The sequence below is a fragment of the Xyrauchen texanus genome, chromosome 1, assembly GCF_025860055.1.
Source record: "Xyrauchen texanus isolate HMW12.3.18 chromosome 1, RBS_HiC_50CHRs, whole genome shotgun sequence".
In the NCBI taxonomy this organism is placed as follows: Eukaryota; Metazoa; Chordata; class Actinopteri; order Cypriniformes; family Catostomidae; genus Xyrauchen; species Xyrauchen texanus.
The window spans coordinates 57,525,808-57,548,126 of NC_068276.1; the positions used below are offsets into that span (position 1 = coordinate 57,525,808).

Sequence of the window (22,319 nt, forward strand, 5' to 3'; positions counted from 1 at the left end):
ATATAGATTCCAAAAAGAACAGCCTGATGACATAAAAGAACCGTTTCAAGTCACACAATAACGTTTTACTCTCCAGTTCTTTAGAAAACCATCGACTGCAAGTACTGTTTCTTTAAAGGTGCACTTGGTAACATTTTATGTAGGCTATGTTATGCAGACACCTAGTGATGTAAATGGAGCAAGATGCAAAACAGTTCTCAGTTATGTAATTGTAAAATACACTATTCGCAGTCAGCCACGATTAATTTGAAATCATTAAATAAAATTAAATGAAAGTGTCCAATTAGAAGGGATTATCAATATAAAGCAAGTAATATTCTGCGTGTCATTTGAGCTCAACATAGCACTGCTTTCACTTATTAGTGTTTAATGGTGTTATTTTAGGATTTGGAACCAATTTGGTTAAGTTCAGATACCATTGTGGCGAAAAGTGGAGCTTTTGCTTGGTTTGAGGAACACAATCGATGTACACAACGTGCTGTATGTTGCTTACCCAAAAAGCAATAGCATACATTAGCATGCTAAATGCTATGTAGTAAGCTATGTAGCGTAAAGATAGCTTAGCATAACCTTATAATGTAAATCAGGAATGTGACAAAAATATTACGTAAAACTGAAGAAATGTTAGAGACACATGTAAAATCACTTTGAGGCTACTTAATTGTCATTTACAAATAACTTTATTCTATTATGTTGAAATTATGTGGAATAAATATGTCTAACAAAGAATTAATGAGCTAAATCAAGAGGAAAAAAATATGTTGATGTAACTTAATTTATTCATGTACATCAGTTCCACATGATTCAATGATGTAAATTCAATGCATGTTTTGTGTGTGTTTGAAGGTGGGTCCAGCTGTAAAATAAAGCATCTTTTTCTCACACTGTAAATTTGGTGACTGTAGGTCGAAGGTTTTTCAGCTGAAAATCGGCCTGTGCTTACCAAACTTCTAACCACTTTCCGCAGTGGCTTGAAGTCATGTTGAACATATTGGCAATTGTGAGCTCCAGTATCTGGATGAAATATCCACAGAGTGGCATCCAAAGTGAGTTCCTTTTAGTTGTATATAATGTAGCATCAAAAGGAATGCATATTTTGTTAAGAACATGCCCTAACTCAAACCCCAACTCTAAACCGATCCATCAGTGAAGGAATGTGCTGGAAATAACCATTGAAAAACCTTTATTTTTAAGACATTTTTTATTTGTCAGCAAGTAAGTTCTCTGGAAATCAAACCCATAACTTTTGTGTTGCTATTGTAATGCTCAGCTGAGCTCATTTTGCTTGTGTGTATGTATTTTCCCAGACTTGAGGTCTTTGATTCAAGTTCAAGTTCCCAAGGGAAAGGTGAGAAACAGGGAGTTTCAGGGCTTCCCCTCACTGCTTGAAGCTGCAGAATAGAAAGTGACTGGTAGGTTACCTCCTCTTCCCCCCGACATGCTGGCAAGCCGGCTCCATGATTACAGGGTAAAAGTCAAAGTCTGTTCCCGTCTGCTAATGCCCCAGCATACACCTCTAAACATGGTGGAAGTGCAAGGGGGTTAGGATGTTGTTCGCAGCTGTTTGAAGTGCCTTGTCTTTATGGGCAAACATCTGGAGTATTGCAAACAGAAAACTTACAGCTGGCCCTACAAAGAGGGCACAAGGCACAAACAACTGATCTAAATACAACTCTCATGCAGACTGCCTCAGGCATCTGAGTCTCTGTACTCTCCCTCTGCAGTAACATGCAAAAACACACCGCCAAAATAAGTGCTGATATTTATACATGCACACAAAAAAAAGCTCTTATTGTGATTTAGAAATAACTTCAGCTTGTCATTATAAGCACAAAACCTGAAAGCATTGCCTCTCAGTTGAATAGTATCTCGCATGAGTATTCAGTGGTAAGACACTGTTCTGAGTTTTGTAATCACTTTTGAATTTCTGCTGTTTGTGTTTGATTGATAACAGATGTGCATTGGTATAACAGTGATTGTGGATTCTTTGTCAGTGCAGCTTGGAGCAGATGCATTTGGATGGTTGCTTGTGGCTCAGACCAGGTGTGGAAATTTGAATTGCATGTATCTTATTTGCTTCAGCCAGCCCATCCCCCTTTTGTTTGTGTTGTCATGCATCGCTGCGGCCAGTTTGTGTTTGAAGGACATATTCTGTGGTTTGATAAAGAACTGTTTAAGAAATACTTTTCACAGACTTTCCCCACATATTCATTGATAATTAAGGAATTCACATGCTAAATGACCTAATGGATCGCTAAATCAATATCTATGTGCAGAATTTGCCATTGAAAGTTCAATCATGTGAACTTTTGTAAAATGTAGGTGAATATTTTTTTTAATGTGAAGAGAATTTCCATGACAACACCTAGAATGCATATGTGGATCCTATAAAACCCATGTGTATTTTCTATGGTATTCAATGCATTTTCAATGCATACACTTGTAAATTGTAAAGTTTATAGCAAGTTTTATTTAATTTTTTTACATTTGATCCTTGTCCATTTAACTTGTATGTAGCCTATGTTTTTGTGTGGGTAGAGTGGTTGACATTTCATAGTTTACCACCAAACATGGAGATTGCCCATATTTCTGTTACGCAGCCTTTTTTAAGACTTTCTGTAAAGAGCTATAGCGAGAACAAACAAACCCAAGTGCAGAGGAAATGTTAGGAGGATGTATTAACAACAAAGAAGAGCAGTCACTGGGCGGTGGATTGTCGAAGATCCCAGCACCAGCTGCAGCAGGAAGCAATCACCGATAGTGTGCACGCATTGGCCACGCGAGGGGCAATCTGTGAAGAGTGTTTGTAGAATGAGTATGTGCATTGTGGAAGTCAGGAACAGACTTGTAGAATCCTCCATTGAAGCTTAGTGAGGTGCAGCTGAGATGGGCGATCTTACTCCTGACACACGGGCAGAGACGAGGTATCCTTCTTGGAAGACCAACTGACACGCAGCAAAACTGGAAGGCAACCACACACCCAACATGCGGGCAACCAACATGTGGCCAACCAACAGATACATGAGACAGGACCAACTACACAGAGAGAGTAAGGTTAGTACTCCACATCAAACAACAATCTACCAAAGATACTGAGAACACAATGGGCTAAAGAAGAGAGTGAATTAGAGGATTAGTGTTCTCATGGAAATGCTGATCATGCATGCTGGCCGTGCCTGCGAGACATGATTACAAAAAATTTTAAATACAAAACATACAAAACAAACCGACAAACTCACCAGAGCCGTGACTGGTTCACAGGACGTCTTATTAGATGCACCAATGGGGCAAACGTCTATGAATCAATGGACATCCTGCACTAAGGATGGCCACCAGAATCGCTGTCTAATGATTGTCTGAGTGCAAGTCGCCCCTGGATTACAAGCAACGTTGTATAAGTGACCCCACTGTAGGACATGCGTCCGGGCAGATCGCGGAACAAATAACCGGCCCGCTGAGCATGTGGGGGTGCAGTGTTTCATAGCACCACCTCCCAAGATACCATGCCCACCAGGCGAGTGGGGGTAGAATGGTATCCGGTGGGGTGGTGGAGGTCTTGACCTCAAAATATCGAGATAGGGAGTTGGCCTTGACGTTTTTTGAGCCCAGATGATAAGACAGCACGAAGTTGAAATGCATGAAAAATAGTGCCTAGCGAGCCTGTCTAGAGTTGAGGCATCTGGCGCTACGGATATACTCTAGGTTCTATGATCTGTCCAGACCATGAAAGGTAACCCCAAACCCTCTAACCAATGACGGCACTTGTCCAAGGCCAATCAGAAAGCCAGATGTTGTAATTCTATTCAGCTGGTGTAAAGCGGTACCAAATATAGGCAAACGGATACATCTTTCCTTCCGAGGGGGAGCGCTGTGACCAACCTCAGATGCATCCACCTCCACCACGAACTGATTGGGATTAACAAGGATGGGTGATGTAGAAAACTGCTCCTTTCATTGGAAAAACACGGCCTGAGCTCAAAGGGACCAACAAAAGTTAGTACGTTTGGAGGTGAGGTCCGTCAGAGGTGCGGCAAGCTGACTGTAGTTCCTTTTAAACCTCCGATAAATATTTGCGTACACCAGAAATCTCTGCAATGCCTTGTGAGAATCTGGGGTTAGCCAAACGGAGACGGCTTTAACTGTAGTCGGGTCCCTCAGATGAAACGATGAACCCCAGGAAGGGACAGACTGTGCATGAAAAGCGCACTTCTCCGCCTTGACAATTCTCTAACTGTCGCTGAATTACCTGCCTGACATGCTGCACATGGTCCTGAATATTCTGGGAGAAGATCAGAATATCATCAAGATAGACAAACACAAAGAGATTTACCATGTCTCTAAGCACATCATTTACGAGCCCCTGAAAGACGGCAGGGCATTGACCAATCCAAAAGGCATAATCAAAAATTCAAAGTGCCCCCTATGGGTGTTTAAGGCCATCTTCCACTCGTCCCTGGTCCATCAAGGTAATAAGTGTTGCCCAAGTCCAACTTCGTAAAGACGGATGCTCCCTGCAAGAGTTTGAAGGCTGAGGACATCAACGACAAAGGATGCCGATTCTTCGCTGTGATGTAATTCAGCCCCTGATAATCTATACAGGGTCTAAGTGAGCCATCCTCCTTCTCAATGAAGAACAACCCCGCCCCTGTCGGCAAAGAGAAATGGCAAATAAGACCGGCTGCCAGAGAATCATTGATATACCTGTTCATGGCCTCCCTCTCAGGAGCCGGAAGCGAATACAGACATACCCGATGTGCCAGGAAGCAGTTCAATAGCACAGTCGTGCGGGCAATAAGGATTAAGGGTCATGGCACAGGATCGGCTGAACACTGCCCTCAAGTCATGGTATGTCAATGGTACTCCAGATAAGTCCACCGGTTCATCCAGCAACAAAGACTTGACAGGGGAAACAGCAGAGTTAAGACAGTGTGACAAATAATACGGTCTCCAAGCAAGAACAGTGTTGGTTGACCAGTCAATGTGTGGGTTTTGCGTTACCAACCAAGGATGCCCCAACACTATCGGTTCAGATGGAGATTGGATAAGGTAGAAGGACAACTGCTCCGTATGATTCCCAGAGACAAAGGCGATCGGCTTTGTGGATTGAGTGATGACGGAAACGGCGTGCCACTTAGAATGTGGGTGGTGATGGGTCTTTCAAACTAAATTGAGTGTAAATTTCTTTAAATTATACAATTATTATTAGTCAGTTTACCTTGAAAAATAAGTAGTTTTATGTAGAGTAAGCCTCTAGATTTCACCTTGATCTTTTTTGACCCACAGACAGTATGCATTTAAGGGGGGGTGAAGTTACAATATAGTACCTTCATTCCAGGTTAAGTCATCTCTTGAAATATCTCAAGGTAAACAAAACCAACATTTTTCCCTACAAGAGTATTAGAATAACAGATTTTATGCAGTTGGAAAAGCTGTTAGCTGGGCCCATAATTCGAAGAGGTCCAGGCAATCAGGTTTGTAGTCTGGACTACGCTGTTCCTGCCTGGTTTATGACGTGTCCAGTACGAGGATGCGTGTGCATTTAGCACTGAAATGTCCTCTTGGAAAAAACATTGAACATCTTAAGGGGAATTCCACACAATACATCATGTTTTATTATCAAGAAAAACTAAGAGCAGTCTTAATTTAAAAAAAAGAAGAAAAAAAAGAACGTTTTGCTGTGCCCCCCTGTCAGTCCAGGGCATTTTGTATCGTCCTTTTTTTATGTTTCATCAGCAGAATTATGCAAAACACATTACTTTAATACTTTAATTTTGGTACTTTAATTCACCCAAGTGGCATTCAAATGATCACAAAGTATAGTCAGGACATTACTGATATAAAAAAACAGCACCATCAATATTTGAAAAAAGTCATTTTTTATCAAATCTAGACAGGCCCCATTTCCAGCAGCCATCACTCAGCACCTTATGTGTGGATGAAGGCATGAAATTGGCAAAAAGGTGTACAGGTGTACACTACAGTCTTCAAAGACAAAGCACAACTGGTTCTAACAAGGACCGAAAGAGATGTGGAAGACCAGATGTGCAACTAAAAAAGAGGATAAGTACATCAGAGTCTCTAGTTTGAGAAATAGACGATTCACATGTCCTCAGCTGGCAGCTTCATTGAATTCTACCCGCTCAACACCAGTTTCATGTACAACAGTAAAGAGAAGACTCAGGGGTGCAGTTCTTATGGGAAGTGCCCGACAAAACAGCCACATCTAGGTCAACTGCTACAGGAAGTGTGGGGTGAAATGTCACCTGAGTATCTGGACAAACTGACCGCTAGAATGCCAAGGATCTGCAAAGCTGGATGTTAAGAATTTAAGAAGTTCTGAATAAAATGTTCAAATTGTAATAGTAATTTTTCACATTATTAATGTCCTGACTATACATTGTGATCAGCTGAATGCCTCTGTTGAATATAAATGCCAATTTCTCACCATAAGAGCAAAAAAAAAAGTGTGTGTGTGAGTGTGAGAAATCATGAACTTACAGGACGAGCCTATAGCAGATTATGTATATATTTATTTATGAAGAGAACAGATGAACAACAGAGACACCACAGGAAGCAGTTGAATGTTTTTTTTCCCCCTGCAGAGGCCACTAAAACACGACATATGAACAATGCAGTATTACAAAAAAACAAATATGATTAAAATATGAACAAAGCACGTAAAAAATGAACTGAACAGAGCTCAATCAACAACTCAAACCTTCCTCCTGGTCCGCATCGACTTAAACTCGCCTGTGCGTAATCAAACGCATCAAAGGAGACTGATGCTGAGGTGATTGTCATTAGATATTGCATCCTTGCCTCGGACAGACGACTTCTCTTGGAAGTTTTCATTTGGTTCTGGAGGCTGAACTCAGCGTCAAGTGCTGCATTGTCCTCCATGTGACAAGAGTTGCAGAAAGCGTAACAGAGGGGCAATTTTACGAATTTGCCACGTAAAAAAGCGGGAGGTGTGCACAATAAACTTTGAAAACATGTATTTGGAAAAGAGAAAAAAAGCTTGCAGTTGCTTTGATAGCAGAAAGCAATAAAAGGTCTCGTTTATGTTCAGGTCTAAGCGTTTTCTTGGTGAATTTAAAGTAGCTCAATAACTGGGGTCTCTGATATTTGTAAATGATAAGGTAATATTTAATTAAAAGTAATTCACAAATTTGGACCGTTTTTAAATATTTTATGTTGCTTTGTACTCTCAAAGACATTATTGGTGTAAAGTCACTTCATAGACTTCAATGTATTCTGCAGCGCTGACGCGAGTCATGTGAAAGACCCTTAACATGTGTAAATATCACTCACTTTTGCACATTAATCATTGCTATTCACAATCACAAAAGTGAGCGATTATGGTTTCAAAACGGAGAATTTAGATCCATTAAAATATGATTTTTTCACGTATTTATTTTGTGGAATTTGATAATTTTCCACGGCACACCTAACAATCTTTCAAGCCACTCTAGTGTGCCGTGGCACAGTGGTTTGTAACACTGACTTCGATAACCCCTCTGAGCAATTGAAGTGAGCAGAATAGCATATCAGAATGCACAACACGTCAAACCTTGAGGCGGACGGGCTACAACAGAAGAAGACCACGTCGGGTTCTGCTTGTCAGCCAAGAACAGAAAGTTGAGGCTGCAGTGGGCCTACCATCTGCATGTCGCAGCAGAAATCCAGATTCGTCAGGCCAGACAATGTTTTTCCAATCGTCTACTGTCCAGTTTTGGTGAGCCTATGCCCACTGAAGCCTCAGTTTCCTGTTCTTAGCTGACAGTAGTGGTACCCTGTGGTACTTCTGCTGTTGTAGCCCATCCGCCTCAATGTTCGACGTGTTGTATGTTCAGAAATGCTTCTCTGCATAGAACAGTAACATCTGTTTTGTTTGGGTTACTGTCACCTTCCTGTCAGCTTGGACCAGTCTTGCCATTCTCCTTTGGCCTCTGTCATTAACAAGACATTTTTGCCGACAAAAACTGTTTGCTGTTTGTTGTTTTTCCAATGAAGCAGACAAGATGGTCTTTGGAAATGTCTTAAATCATGCTGGATTACGTGGATCATAAGGTTTTGCAAAAACTTGTGGAGTCCTTGCTATCTCAAGTGCATGCTGTCATTTAAAGAAAAGGGAGACTAAATACTAAGGCATTAATATACATTTTTTATATATTTATATATATTATATTTATGCATTTGGCAGACGCTTTTATCCAAAGCGACTTACAGAGCACTTATTACAAGGACAATCCCTCCGGAGCAACCTGGAGTTAAGTGCCTTGCTCAAGGACACAATGGTGGTGGCTGTGGGGCTCGAACCAGCGGCCTTCTGATTACCAGATTACCAGTTATGTGCTTAGACCACTACACCACCACCACTTTTTAATTTCAACTTTTCAATCAAATTGTTATGCTGCTAACATTAGCCGAATATCTTCAGCCCCCTTTTTCTTTAAGAATTTTTAAGACATTTCTGTCTATGAATGTCAAATAATAATTTTAAGTGTTGTTTCAATAGCATCACTTCTTTTACATTTAATACAACACCATTCTTACGATTTAATTGTTTACTTGAAAGTATGAAACACCGAAGTATTATGCCTTTGGTTGTCTTCATTGTTTAACATGCATTACTTGAGGTCATGTAAATTGTTATCTGTATTTTAAAGTAAATGCTTTGTGATTCGGAGATTGTGGTGATCCTGACTTGCCCCTCAAGAGCTCTACATGTGTCACATGCTCTCTGTCCTCACAGAAGGATGGGCCTTGGACAATGCTAAAGTAGTTACAGCTTCCACCTCTGCTTCCTTCTCTTCTTTTCTGCCTTCAAGCCAGCACCTGGCTGCCAGAGCATCAGCATGTGAATTTCTCTCAATATACTTTTGTTAGCGGACACATTGTTGTGAGCTGTTAGGCTGCTGGCCTGCCCTGTGAAATCTACAGTGCTTGAAAGGTGTGTTTTGATCTAAAGACTAACTTAATGGAGAAGAGGCAATTGAGAGGGGGAGGGATGTTTATTTGGGTGACAGACAATGAAACTGACGCAGATTGATGGTGCAGAGAGACTAATTTGTTTTTAGGGGGAGCCTTTACAGCTCTCAGGGTTTATTGGAGCAGAAAGCTGTCATTCTTTTAGGCAATGATGGGTCTCCATTTAGCCCCAGCTCATGGCCAGGAATACATGTGTATTAAGTGACCACACCTGTCTCACTTCGCCTGTCCTGCATTTCAAGGATCTGTTTATTTGAATGGACTGAATGCATACAGTGTATATTGTCCTCCATTTGGGGGTGACTGTATGTTGCCAGTCATTACCCTGTGTGATGTGAATATTAAAGTGGCTCTTTAATTGTTATTTATAATATTTACAAAGTTTAATTTTTAAATAGATTTGCACAAATCAGCTGGTTCCAAAAGTCTGAGACAAACCATTTGTGAAAATGCTTCCATTTTGCATCCTTGTATAATTTAATACAAACGTTTTCATTGCAAATTACATTATCAGCTTAACAATTTGAGTGAAAAGTTTAATTTCTTGGTATTTGAAATGTCCCCCGTTTGCTTTACTGACAGCATGCACTGGAGATGGAACGGAGCCCACAAGTTTGTGCAAAACCTGATGATTAAAGTTAATCCAGCATGATTTGAGATCTTGTGCAGGAAAATCTGACCATTTGTACAAAGGAGTTAACATGATCAATGTATCAAATTTGTGACTGAAATGAAAACTTTCATTGTATTTAATGTACTAGAACTTATTTAAGTTTAAAGTATTTATACTGAATTTGAATTATAAACCTTTTCTCTTTTTGTCTTTTTTTTCTTTAAAAATCGTTAAATGTTCTGTTTATGAATGGGTTTAAATGGGGGGGAAAATGTGGTCTCTGACTTTTAAACCTCACTGTATTTAGAAACTGTCCAGTTTATTGCAGCAGATGCTAAAATTCCGCTTTTCAAAAAGTCAATTGATTTTAGGGACAATTTTGGGACAGAAGCGGCATATTCTTTGTCATTAATGTCACCTTAAAGCTTACATGCCGGTGAAACATGGAAATGCATAACTCTGTTTGCATAGAATGTCAGTTTGTGGATTGCAAAAAGGGTATTGGCAGTTGTTCAAGTAAAAGCCAATCAGGGTGTCAAAGGCCAGTCTGACATATCCCCTCAATTAGTCAGGACACAGAAAAAGGAAGGACCCATTCCACTTGAAACGGGGTCCCCTTTCATGGAATTGCATGCTTGGAAGGGCTACAGTGGAGTCCACCATTGAACCTTTAGCAAAGTTCACAGAAGTAAGACTGTAGAACTGTGTGGATGGTAAAACTACACAATTTGTACACTGGGCTTTGGCAAGGTAAACAACAGAAGGAGAGTATCTTGGCTGTGCTGTCCTTGTAGAAAAATCAGCCACAGTACTCTAGACGGGCCCACATAGTCTAGTGGCACAAGTCTGTGAGTATATTTTTAGCTTGACCAGGGAAAGGCCCCATTCTATAGTTATATGCTGGGAGATGTTGTCGTTTTAGATGTTTTATTGTATCTGTCTTGTCATTTACGATCAGTAATGAAAACTACAACGGAAACTAAATGAAACCATTTTAATTAACTGAAATAAAAACTAACATGGATTAACACTGATGCTAAACTAAAATAATGTATAACTCCAAAACGAATTCAAATGTATTTAGTTTTAAAAAGATATATGACAGTTAATATGATATAAACATGACAATCCCACTGGACAGCAAAAACACTAAGACGGCCCTGTGAAATTGAATGTTGTTGAACATTTTTAAATTAAACCATTAGCTTTGGCCAAAAAAAAAAACCCACAAATAAAGTAAATTGAAACTAGAAAACACAGAGATTGAGTTGCAACATGGGTCAGAAGTTAACCTTTTTTTATTAATGGGCAATAATGCCCCTGAATTTGATGTTCAGGTGCATTTTTTCTAAACATTCTCATCCGTTGACTTGCATTTAATCAATTAATTAATAAAAATTCTCAAGACTGAGAATATATTACCTCTAACCCTAAAAATGCAATCAACGTCAACTCAAATTTTATGCCAGAATATGTATGTAGGACTGTAAAAATAGGAACTATATCAGATGTTACAAATTAAAAACAGAAGAATTCATTACAAGGGTGCTTTTTTACCCACATTTTGAAACTCTGGGGCATTTGTATTATTTGTGGTAGCATTTTTGCTCTGAGCCCCCCTTAATATCTGAATCGGACAACTAATGAAAACTAAACTTTATCAACCCTGTTTCATTGAACTTTTTTTTTTTTTCCTTTTGTTGGTGCTTGGAAGAACTGAACAACTCTCAGATCAGTATGATTTATATATTTATTAACTTCCATTAAAGTTAGGGTATCATCATGTGCACAGCACATACATCACAATATTTAACAGGACCTGTATAAAACTACAGACAATATTTGGTAAATGTCAACAGGATTCAGAGCGCACTACTACAGAACTCATACATCAGCCCAACTGCTATAGAGCCCTGCAATGGATGCAAATACCACTGGCAGTTAATGGATGATAAGACTTATGGGAATTTGACAGAGAAATGGTTTATAGTTTATTTCAATACACTGCATTTATCCCAGTTCATCAACACTACTCCAAAAATGTCAATTTATTTCACAGTTTTGGAGCATTGTTGTTTTAAAGTGGTAGTTTATTAGCAAAGGATAATGAATTTCTGTTTTCTCTAATCTTGTTACCATCAGGCTACTAGGTCATGCCTGTTGATATAGATTTTTTTATTAATCAAATCAAGTCCAGTGATTTGTGTCTACATCTGATGAGGGTCAAAGGAACTATTTGCCTTCAGTGGCCATCCGTACTATTGTAAACAACATCCACACTGATGCAAAACATGTCCAATTGGAAAGAGGTTTGACATGGCTATGAAAAAGAGAGAAATACAGAGAAACCCTTCTTAAGCTTTAGTTTAGGTAGCTCAGAGTCATCACCTGAAACGAATTGACCAGCACATCCACGCAGGGCACACCAAGTAACAAATGGCAAATCTGGACATGGATCAACTCAAACAAGGTTTTGAGATTGCATTAAATAAAATTGACAATTTTGAAGAATGTGTTTGTGCAATTGATGACAAATGTATCTTTTAAAATTGACCCATCTTAAGATGTTCTAAAGAAGTTTTCTCCACTCTACATCCATTTTCAGTCCAGTTTGACACTCATTGCAACTAATACGGAAAGACTTAACAAAGGTACATTTTCATATTCTCTCAATTACCTGTAGGCTTCTATAAACACAGTGATGACAATAAGGAATGCTTTACTTAAAATAACATCTCGCAAATATATGTTTCAAATGTAAAGGAAAGGAAAGGAAAGCTTATTTTTCTTGCATGAATGTATATCGAAATATTTACTTTGCCAGCATGAAATGCCAGGTTTAAAAGCAGCTTCCCAGTTTTGCACCGTATTATATTTACAAAATCTATAAAGAAAAAATATAGGGTTACTGGTTGAGCATATAGTATAGTCTAACAGCTGTTTGCAAATATTTCTAACATGATTCTACTTTCTAAAAGTAAATCACAGGGTAAAGATAGCTCAAACGTGACAAGGCGCAACTAGGACGCTATGGCCGCCTGAACTTCACAGAGTGGTACTAGCCGCCCTCAGAAAACTTAGAACTAAACATTCAGCTGATTTTCAATCAGTTGGAAACTGCATGAGGTAGTAAAAGACTGAATAATCCTCCATATGCCTCCTCTTAACTTACTGTGAAAGATGTGACATTGTTTTTACGATAAACTCTTAAGGTTACTTGCACTCCACAACAACATAACTTTTTTGTTTACATGTTTACCCCGTTTAGAGGAATACTGATCTTTTGCCCCCCGTCCCCCACCCCACAAACCAGACACCTGTATCTGCCCTATGCCACATAGAAGACTGACGTGAACTTGGCAATGAAAATCATGTATTTTTAAAATGGGATCAGTGTACAGTATCTGCATTGCAATGCACACCGATGCCTTTGAATTTTTAAATTCTTCCAATGTATGTTAAAGACGTTACCTCTCTCTACCCAGAGCCTTAGAGATGTGACAAAGATTGACTGCAGATAAGTTGAAAGTTCAACCCCCCCCCCCGGCAGTGCTAAAAACAGATTTGAAGGGGTAGAACTTCAGTAAGCTAGAGTAAGCTGACACTGCTTCAGTTAGGTCCGAGCTCCGCACAAAGGAGCTCAGACATTGGACAATTGCTCCAGTGCTAATACTGTGGGGGTTGATACACCTTAACAAGTCGGAGGCTTGACCTAAGACTTTCAGATATGCTTTCCAACGAAGGACAAATACCACCTCTCCAAAACGGTCCTTTTAGAACAACAACAAAAAACAGTGCAAATACAGTGTGTGTACATTGAAGGAATTTCACTTGTAGATGAACACGTATAGTAGCAGCAACGAGGATAAATTAACAAATAAATTAACTGTTTTCCACGTGGTGATGCAATATAAAATCAACAGTTATAAATAGTCTAATATTTATACACATGACACGATACACTCAACCTCATATGTAGGTAACCTCTGTAGAAAGTGCATCGTCCGGAGTTTCCCAGCGTTCCGACATTTGCGCCCCCTTCAAATGAGCTCAGATTCTAGGCAGGAAATGTGTCACCGTCATGGCTGTTGATACTCGATTTCCTTTTTTTGTTTTGCCAGTCTTGCTCAGTCCAATGTACATCCCAGGATGCGCCACCGATTCGTACGCATTGTAGTTGTTTGCAAGGAGCTTTTCTCTGAATTTGCACTCACTTGTGTACGGCACCTAAAATGTGGGAAATAACAATTATTAGTATTTTTTTGACATTTTGTGACTGCCTTATAATTGTTGTGATTCGTTTATACATTATCGCTCTTCCTGTGCAGCGCAATATCTGCAGAGAGGTAGCCTAGATAGAGTTTTTGCTGTTTTGTTTTTTGTGGAACACACAGAATCAACTTTTGCCATACGCATTATTTATGCGCATTAAATTTATGCATTTGGCAGATGCTTTTATCCAAAGCTACTTACAGTGCACTTATTACAGGGACAATCCCCCCCGGAGCAACCTGGAGTTAAGTGTCTTGCTCAAGGACACAATGGTGATGGCTGTGGGGCTCGAACCAGCAACCTTCTGCTTACTAGTTTAGGGCTTTAGCCCATTATGCCACCACCACTCCACGGCATTATCTAATCTATGGCAAATAAATAGAGACCATCTCGGATTGTTCTTAAAATTTATTTGAGAAAATCGAGTAATTTAATCCTTGACTTTGACTACGCTAAATTTATAGGGTGAATACAGGTAAAGTGAGACACTCAAGCTTAATCGTCTTTCTTTAAAAATGAAAATGATTCATACTAATCTAGTATGGAATGACATTTGGATCATATTTATAAAAATGCAACTGACAAAGTGTCCAACTTTACCTGCATGTATACCGTACCTGTATCACCAAATATAGGCCCAGTTATGTTTTTGCTTCGATAAATGTCATTTTTTTTTTTTTTTTTTTTTTTTTTTTTTGTGGTCTGGGCTAGCCTGAGCATGAAGCCATCGAAAAGGGCAGCAGCATACAGTTTGGGTGGTCCTCCTTTGTCCAGCTCATCTTTACTCTGGGAAGGACAGTAGGTGCATGTGTTGGCTGGCAATGCTAAGAATGGAATGCGTAGTCTGAATGATCTACTGCGCTACCGTTCCTGGGTTTGTCCGGACCACAATGAAAACAACACTAAGCACTGGAAGCACGCCACAACTGAATCCAACAATGTAACGCTGTCGGAGACTGCGAGGAGGGGAGGTTGCGGGGTTGGGGAACTCAAGTACAGGGTGATATGTCATCGAGCTCTGATAAGAACATTCACGGGCGGAAAGCTGTCGTAAATCATTTCCTACACTTACAGATCCGTAAAGCTTCCCTTTGCTGTTCATGGCCACGAATAGACCGCTCCGGACGCCAAACAGTGTCACAACTCCCCTCTCCACCGGAGATATCTCGAGAAGACCTGAAACACACAACAAAGAAAACAAATGACCTTGTTTGGCTTATATCTTTAGCCCTGTCTGGCAACTCCCAATGATGAGTGCCTTTCTAAAAATTGGAAGTGTTTACGTTTAGGTTGCCACTGCATCTTTTTAGAAGGAAACGACACCTTCCGCCTCTTCAGATTTCCCGAAGTGCATCTGTTCTTTCTCTGAAACACCAATATGTAGGCTATCATATAGGCACTTTTCTTTTTTTTTTTATAAATGATAACAAAAGCATCTTTTTGTAATCGAATATGACATTCAAATATGTTTTTCGGATTTCCTCTCAACAAACAACTTTTGAAGATCCTCGAAATATTGCCTTGACCACTTAATAACAAGGCTATATAGCCTGTATTTACTCTCTGATGTAAAGGTATGTACTGCATCCCAGCTCAGTGTTATTTTATAACAGAAATAGCGCAAAATGTTTGTTTAACTTTGGAGACGCACATTAAAGCGCGCCATTGAAAATAGACGTTCCAAATTACATTGCAAATGCATTTGTGCATTTTTTGAAAACACACGACCAAGGGGTAAATCCGCGGTAAAGGATGAGTTTATCTCGCTCCTAACTTTAGGCTTTGGGATTCTGGCCCTGTTCCGACTCTGCTTTGGTTACAGAGACCTGTTGCGTGCGTAATGCAGGATGCCAGATGCTGGGGCGCACTAGGCTGCCACACCTGACTTGATTTGAGAAATGTTAATGAAAAGACTACAGCAGGGTTTGTTGTTGTTGTTGTTTTCCATTTAAAACAGCACGATGTAAACTTTTAGCTTCAGATGTCATTGACAAAACTATGTATTATCCCTAAATCTGGAACGCGTGCATTTTATTTAGCGATAGACTTTGTTCCATGACTTTTTCGTAATTCTGTAGGCTAATACGCATTTCAGTTGGGTGCCAATTTTAAACATCACTTAAAGTGAGTTACATGTTTAACTATCCAACAGCCAGTTCAACATGCATACATTTAAATCACCAATAAAACTCACTGTAGCGGTTTTCGTTGTGCACGCCGGTTATACGACCGTCCGGTAATACTTGGAGATGAAACCCAATGCCAACGTTGCAGTAGAGACGTCGCAGTCTTTTAATGCCCGTAAGATAATCGCTGTCCCGGCTGATTTCTCTCTTTTCCCCGGGGATTCGAGCTAAAGAACGAGAGTAGAGTGTCTCCCAGCGTCGCTCCACGGGGCCGCTCTGTCTGCCGGGCAGCGGAGCGCAGCGCACTGAGCTTGTCACAAGTCCCAAGACCAGTATTGGTAAGAGGGCCGATTGAACACTCATCCTTTTGACCAGCATGGACACAGGTGAGTGTCTGAAGAAGTTGAAGACTCTAAAAATGTCCACTTTCTTTGTGTTGACAGCCAAAAAAGACGCACAAATGCCAAAATAGCTCACTCGCGGACAGATCTAAGGTCAACCCAAGTGAGCGGCATGAAGTCGCGCTCTGTGGGTTTCCTCTCTGGAGACTGCACTTCAAACTGTTTTGCTTTCTCACAAAAGTTGGCAAAAATCAAACAAGTAAATGTTGACCGTGAATGTGCTAGCCCCGCTCAGCCATGCCACTTTTCCCTTGCCGACGATATTTATATCTGCAGCGAAATTACATCACACACACTAGTGCATGACGGAGCAGCCTTCTGCGCCACTGCGAACACACTGATTCCTTATAATGTGCGCACGTATATGCAGTGGGCAGTGAGACTTCAGCTCACGTGTGCGCGCGCGCGCGTCTGTGAGAGAGACAAGCGTCATTACTGCCCCCTTACAACAATAAAACAACTTTCGCATTGTAAAAGCATTGCCAGTGGGAATAATGACTTTATCACTTTCAGATCAGCACAAATGCTTTTCTTTGTGCAAAGCTTCCTTCATAATCGGACAGAAATAAAATTACTTATGTATGGGAGGATGTAAATTCGGAAATCGCAAAGTGGACAGGCTGCAGTGTCAGACAGGAGACAGTTCTATAAATGAACCATAACAGGAAAACAACAAAAAGTCGAATTCAACGAATTGCAAATACAACTGATTTAAGAGGAAAAAGTGAGAAAACAGAAAAAGTGGCCATGCAAAAAAAAAAAAAAAAAAAAGAACACCGTGATAAAACAGAATTTTTAACAACAACTTAAATAGTGTTACAGCGTGTTGGTTTGCAGAATTACACAGTGTGCGTCGCTTCACTCTGCAGTTGGATTGCGTAAAGAGTCCCACTGTCATCGTTTGAGGACTGCGAGATAATGCAGCCTGACAATTCATTAGCTGACATTCTTACGAGTGTTCACTATAGTAATGTCGTGCGTCAGAGCATTGTGGGGGAGAGAAAAATGTAAACCGCTGGAAACATCACACTGTGAGTCAAGCTTTCTCCGCGGCCCCGGGTAATGCGCGCTCCCTGCTGCTTGTGTAGAGGATGCGACGTAAACGGAAAGACCATGGGGGATGGTGAAAATACTTATCAACATAAAAGTAATGCACCTTCTTATCCTCCTTGAAACCTCACAGGATTGTAATTTGCGCAACTGTTGAAGGGACGTTTCGTAAGGAAAGTGCGTGGAATAATTCCGCGCTGAATTTACACCTCTCACAACACAGGCAGTTTAGCTGTTGAATGAATATCTTAAGTGACACTTGTCTTGAGGGCGTATACCATATTGTAGCAAATTGCACTGAGGCTTTAAATACACATCTCTTCATAAAGGGCACTGTTATTTTTGTATCATTGTCAATTAGTCACTTTTTCAAAGGTGAGAGTATCTGTATGCCCCCAAGCCTTTTTCTGTAAAGGGAATTGTATTTAAGGGAATAGTTCAATCAAAAGGAACATTTCTGTCATCGTTTACTCACTCTCATGCCATCCCAGATGTGTATGACTTTCTTTCTTCTGCAGAACACAAATGAAGATTTTTAGAAGAATATCTCAGCTCTGTTGGTCCATACAATGCAAGTGAATGGTGACCAGAACTTTGAAGCTCCAAAAATATATAAAGACAGTATAAAAGTAATCCATACGACTCCAGGGGTTAAATCCATGTCTTCTGAAGCATTATAATAGGTAGGGGTGAGAAACAGATCAAAATATATATCTGTTTTTACTGTTAATCTACACGTTCACTTCCACATTGTGGTGTGTTAGTGACTTTCACTTTCACATTTAGCCATCCAATGCAGGGGCTGGTCATAGGTGGAGATTTATAGTACAACGATTCAAATATTTATCTGTTTGTCACCCTGACCTATCATAATGCTTTTGAAGACATGGATTTAACCCCTGGAGTAGTATGGATTATTTGATGCTGCCTTTGTGTCCTTTTTGGACTTTCTGAGTTTTGTTCACCATTCACTTGCATTGTAAGAAGAACCTACAGAGCTGACTTTTTCTTCTAACAATCTTCGTTTGTATTCTGCAGAAGAAAGTAAGTCATAAACCTCTGATGGCATGATGGTAATGATGAGAGTTCAATCAGCCGCAGTGATGCACTTCATGAGTGACAAATGATCCCGATTTAACATCATTAATTAAATTATGTTTTGATATGGATGACTTCTGTGTCTTCAATTTGGCTCATGTAAACTTTGTACAAAAAAAAACTGTGTTTCTTCGCCATAACTCGTTTAGCTCTTGTTTGTACCTCACATGGCGTCTTTTCTCACGTTCATTTTCGGTTAATTCTCAGACTTAAATATATTACACTCTCTTCAATTCAAAATTTGTATCCTGTTGTTGAGCACTTTCTCAACCTGTTGCTATAGCGACTTCTCATCCAAACTCTGACGGTTCACTAAATGTTGCTTGCTGACAGGGGTCTTCTGCATATACTCCAGTCAGCCAGAACATTAAAACCACCTGCCTAATACTGTGTAGGTCCCCCTCGTGCCGTCAAAATAATGATAATCTTCTCACCACAATTGTACAGAGTGGTTATATGAGTTACCGTAGACTTTGTCAGTTCGAACCAGTCTGGCCATTCTCTGTTGACCTCTCTCATCAACAAGCAGAACTGCTGCTCACTGGATGTTTTCTTTTTTGTTTTTGGCACCATTTGGAGTAAATTCTAGAGACCATTGTATGCAAAAATCTCAGGAGATCAGCAGTTACAGAAATACTCAAACCAGCCCATCTGGTACAAACAATCATGCCACAAATAACTGAGATCACATTTTTTCCCCATTCTGATGGTTGGTATGAACATTAACTGAAACTCCTGACCCGCATCTGAATTATTGTATGCACTGCACTGCTGCCACACGATTGGCTGATTAGATAATCGCATGGATGATTGTTGGTGCCAGATGGGCTGGTTTGAGTATTTCTGTAACTGCTGATCTCCTGGGATTTTCACACACAACAGTCTCTAGAATTTACTCAGAATGGTGCCAAAAACCAAAAACATCCAGTGAGGGGCAGTTCTGTGGATGGAAATGCCTTGTTGATGAGAGAGGTCAACAGAGAATGGCCAGACTGGTCCAAACTGACAAAGTCTATGGTAACTCAGATAACCGCTCTGTACAATTGTGTTGAGAAGAATATCATCTCTGAATGCAATTCTGAGATAGGGGTTGGCACTGTTTTGGCGGCATGAGGGGGACCTACACAATAATAGGCATGCAGGTGGTTTTAATGTTGTGGCTGATCCGTGTAGGCCTATAGGCCATTTACATTTGTCAGGCGGTTCATTTAATCTAAGAGTGTCAATACAGGCAGATTTGGACACTCAGATAAAAGAGGCGCAGTTGCCATAGCTTAACGGTCATGCTTAATTACGTTTGTCGTGCGAAACTGTAATCCTGAGGTGATATTTAGACATTTATAAACACGTATGCACTTTGTGCATGTCTATTACATGTAATTGGTTTAGTGGAATAGGTCAAACAATCAAGGTTCTATCACAATGTGTATTGTAATACAGGGTCATTTTACATATCAGTGTTCATTTACTGTATAAATCATGCATTTGGCAAATCAAAATAGCAAGAGTGGAAGTCATAGCACTAGCCTAAGTAAAATTACACATTTTAATGACAGTCCGATGTTTTTAATGTGAGCTGATATAAAGCCTGTCTCGTGGAGAAGCGTGAGCGCAGTGAACGCAAGCAGAGGAATGAACAGAATTTTATAATAACGGGGCGCTCAGCCGCTCTCCATGGTGCTGCAGTGGCGCTCAACCGCTCCAGTTCCAGTTTTTGGAAATGGGATTTTGGTGAACCGAAGCTTTCTTTACTTTTCTTGTTATGTCCTTTTTGTTTTGTTTTTTTAAAGGACAGATATATAGGGACAGCAGCCATACAATAAACGCCACAATGACGCTAGAAATATTATCGAGCACTTGACTTGTTCAATTCTTAATTCGTGAGCCTTTTTTTTTTCTTAATGCATAATATTACTTTCAGTGCTATAGCGATGCTGTCCCCTCAGACCACTAGATTTAAATTCAAACTACTTTTATAATTGGCTGAGCAGATGTTTTTAGGCTCGCTTTAAACCCAAAGACAGCAAAACAATTGCTGTCAAACACCCGCTCTTCAATCCTAAGATTTGCCTAATCATGTTCTGCCTATTTCACAGCAACTGGTCAGGAGTCAGTGCTTCCCTCTATAGGGCGATTTTGGAAATTACAGTGAAACATTTGGAATGCCAAATAATGCCACTGCAATCAAGAGTGCATTACCTTACTCAGCATTGACTAATTAAAATCGGAACCCTTATGCGCTCACGAGATGAATACAAGGCAGCAAATTTCACCGGATAAATTGAGTGACAACTAGGATGTAATCTAGCCTTAAAAAGCATTATTTGTGATAGCTTAATACAATGCCACAAAGCACTGCTGTCAAAAAACCAAAACTGTAAAATGTTTTAAAGCTTAACACAACAGATTCCCATTCATCCTTCACATTAATAGGCTTAACGTATCACTTAATAAAATAGTCAAGCTGGAAGCAATTTCATTAAGATGGTGTGGTGCCAATGCAGAGGTCAGCAACTCATAGAAGTCTAAAGAGATGGCCAGTAGGAGGCCTGCATGTACAAACAAAGCCCCCTCAGGCTTCGCTGGGTCAATACTTGAGGAATTCCTGACGAAACCAATTAGATGGGCACGAGGAGCAGCCCTTTGAGGCCCTCGGACCAAAGAAGACTGAGGCTGAATCACAGAGATTTTAATTGGAGCAGTTTTTATTTTTTATTTTTTTTTTGGGGGGTTTCAGCGCAGGACTTTCTGAGAAAGCACTCCATGAGTAATGTAATCAATAGGGTTGATGTCATTATATTTAGACTCTAAACTAAGGAGTCTACTTGTGTATACGGGACCAATTGTTCGCTTGGAATATTAAACATGACAGTGTTTATCTAGCCATTGTGACAACTACATTTTCATGTTTCAATCTCTTTTGAAGAAAAGTCTTTGACATTTGGAAGTGTAGAAACTATGTCATCAATAACTTAAAAACGTGAACAAAATAAATATGTGTATATATATATTAGTAATAAAGTACTAGTTTCCTTTTTTCCCCCTCATATTTTGTGCTGCGTGCATGCAAACGGTCTTTATTGGAAATTAAATGCGCAAATTACATAAACGTTAGGTGTGAATCTTCACTGGCCTCACGATTCGATTCGATTCGATTCAAAGGGTAACGATTCGATTATAAAACGATTCTCGATGCATCATTCAAATTTCTTTCTTTTTTCAGTTTCTTCAAAATTGCTTTTTTTACTCTCTATTTTTTCCCTTTCAGCTTTTTATTAAACAGGTGTTTTAAAAATCAGAACAAGTCACATTACATACACTGGCCTTTTACATTGCTGTGAACAAAACATGGAGCATCCACAAGATTAAATAAATGGTAATATAGTTTAAAAGAGTTTCTCAGTTTTTCAGTTTCTTTCTTTAGAACCTTTTAAAAAATCTCTTAAACTCACAAGAAAAAAAAATGGTTATCCATCAAAACACACTAAATACTATTACTTCAACTGATTATGTTAATGTTATATATATATGTATATTTTTTAAGCATTGTAAATCATTTAATAGTATTTAATTATTATTTAAAATTAATTTATGCCATGCTATTCATTTTCATGTTTTAGCACAACTGGAAGTTGCTGGTCCAGGATGAGACATATATCTGCTTCTATGAGAGTGCAGCTGTCAGCTTCTCCTCACCTGCACAGGTGAATAGTAAAGCGGTTTAAATAGAGCAGTTGTTGCTTCAGAAATGTATCAAGCGTCTCGTTT

General features: G+C 39.7%; 1 protein-coding gene across 1 annotated transcript; it reads right to left on the reverse strand.

The window, feature by feature from the left end:
* Window positions 1-13,654: 13,654 nt before the first annotated feature.
* Window positions 13,655-16,365, reverse strand: LOC127650916 (fibroblast growth factor 4B-like). Its single transcript, XM_052136574.1, has 3 exons — window positions 16,071-16,365; window positions 14,949-15,052; window positions 13,655-13,831 (listed from the first exon to the last, which is right to left on the reverse strand). Exons 1-3 carry the CDS (start codon window positions 16,363-16,365, stop codon window positions 13,655-13,657), a joined length of 576 nt encoding a protein of 191 aa, XP_051992534.1.
* Between the last annotated feature and the right edge of the window lie 5,954 nt (window positions 16,366-22,319).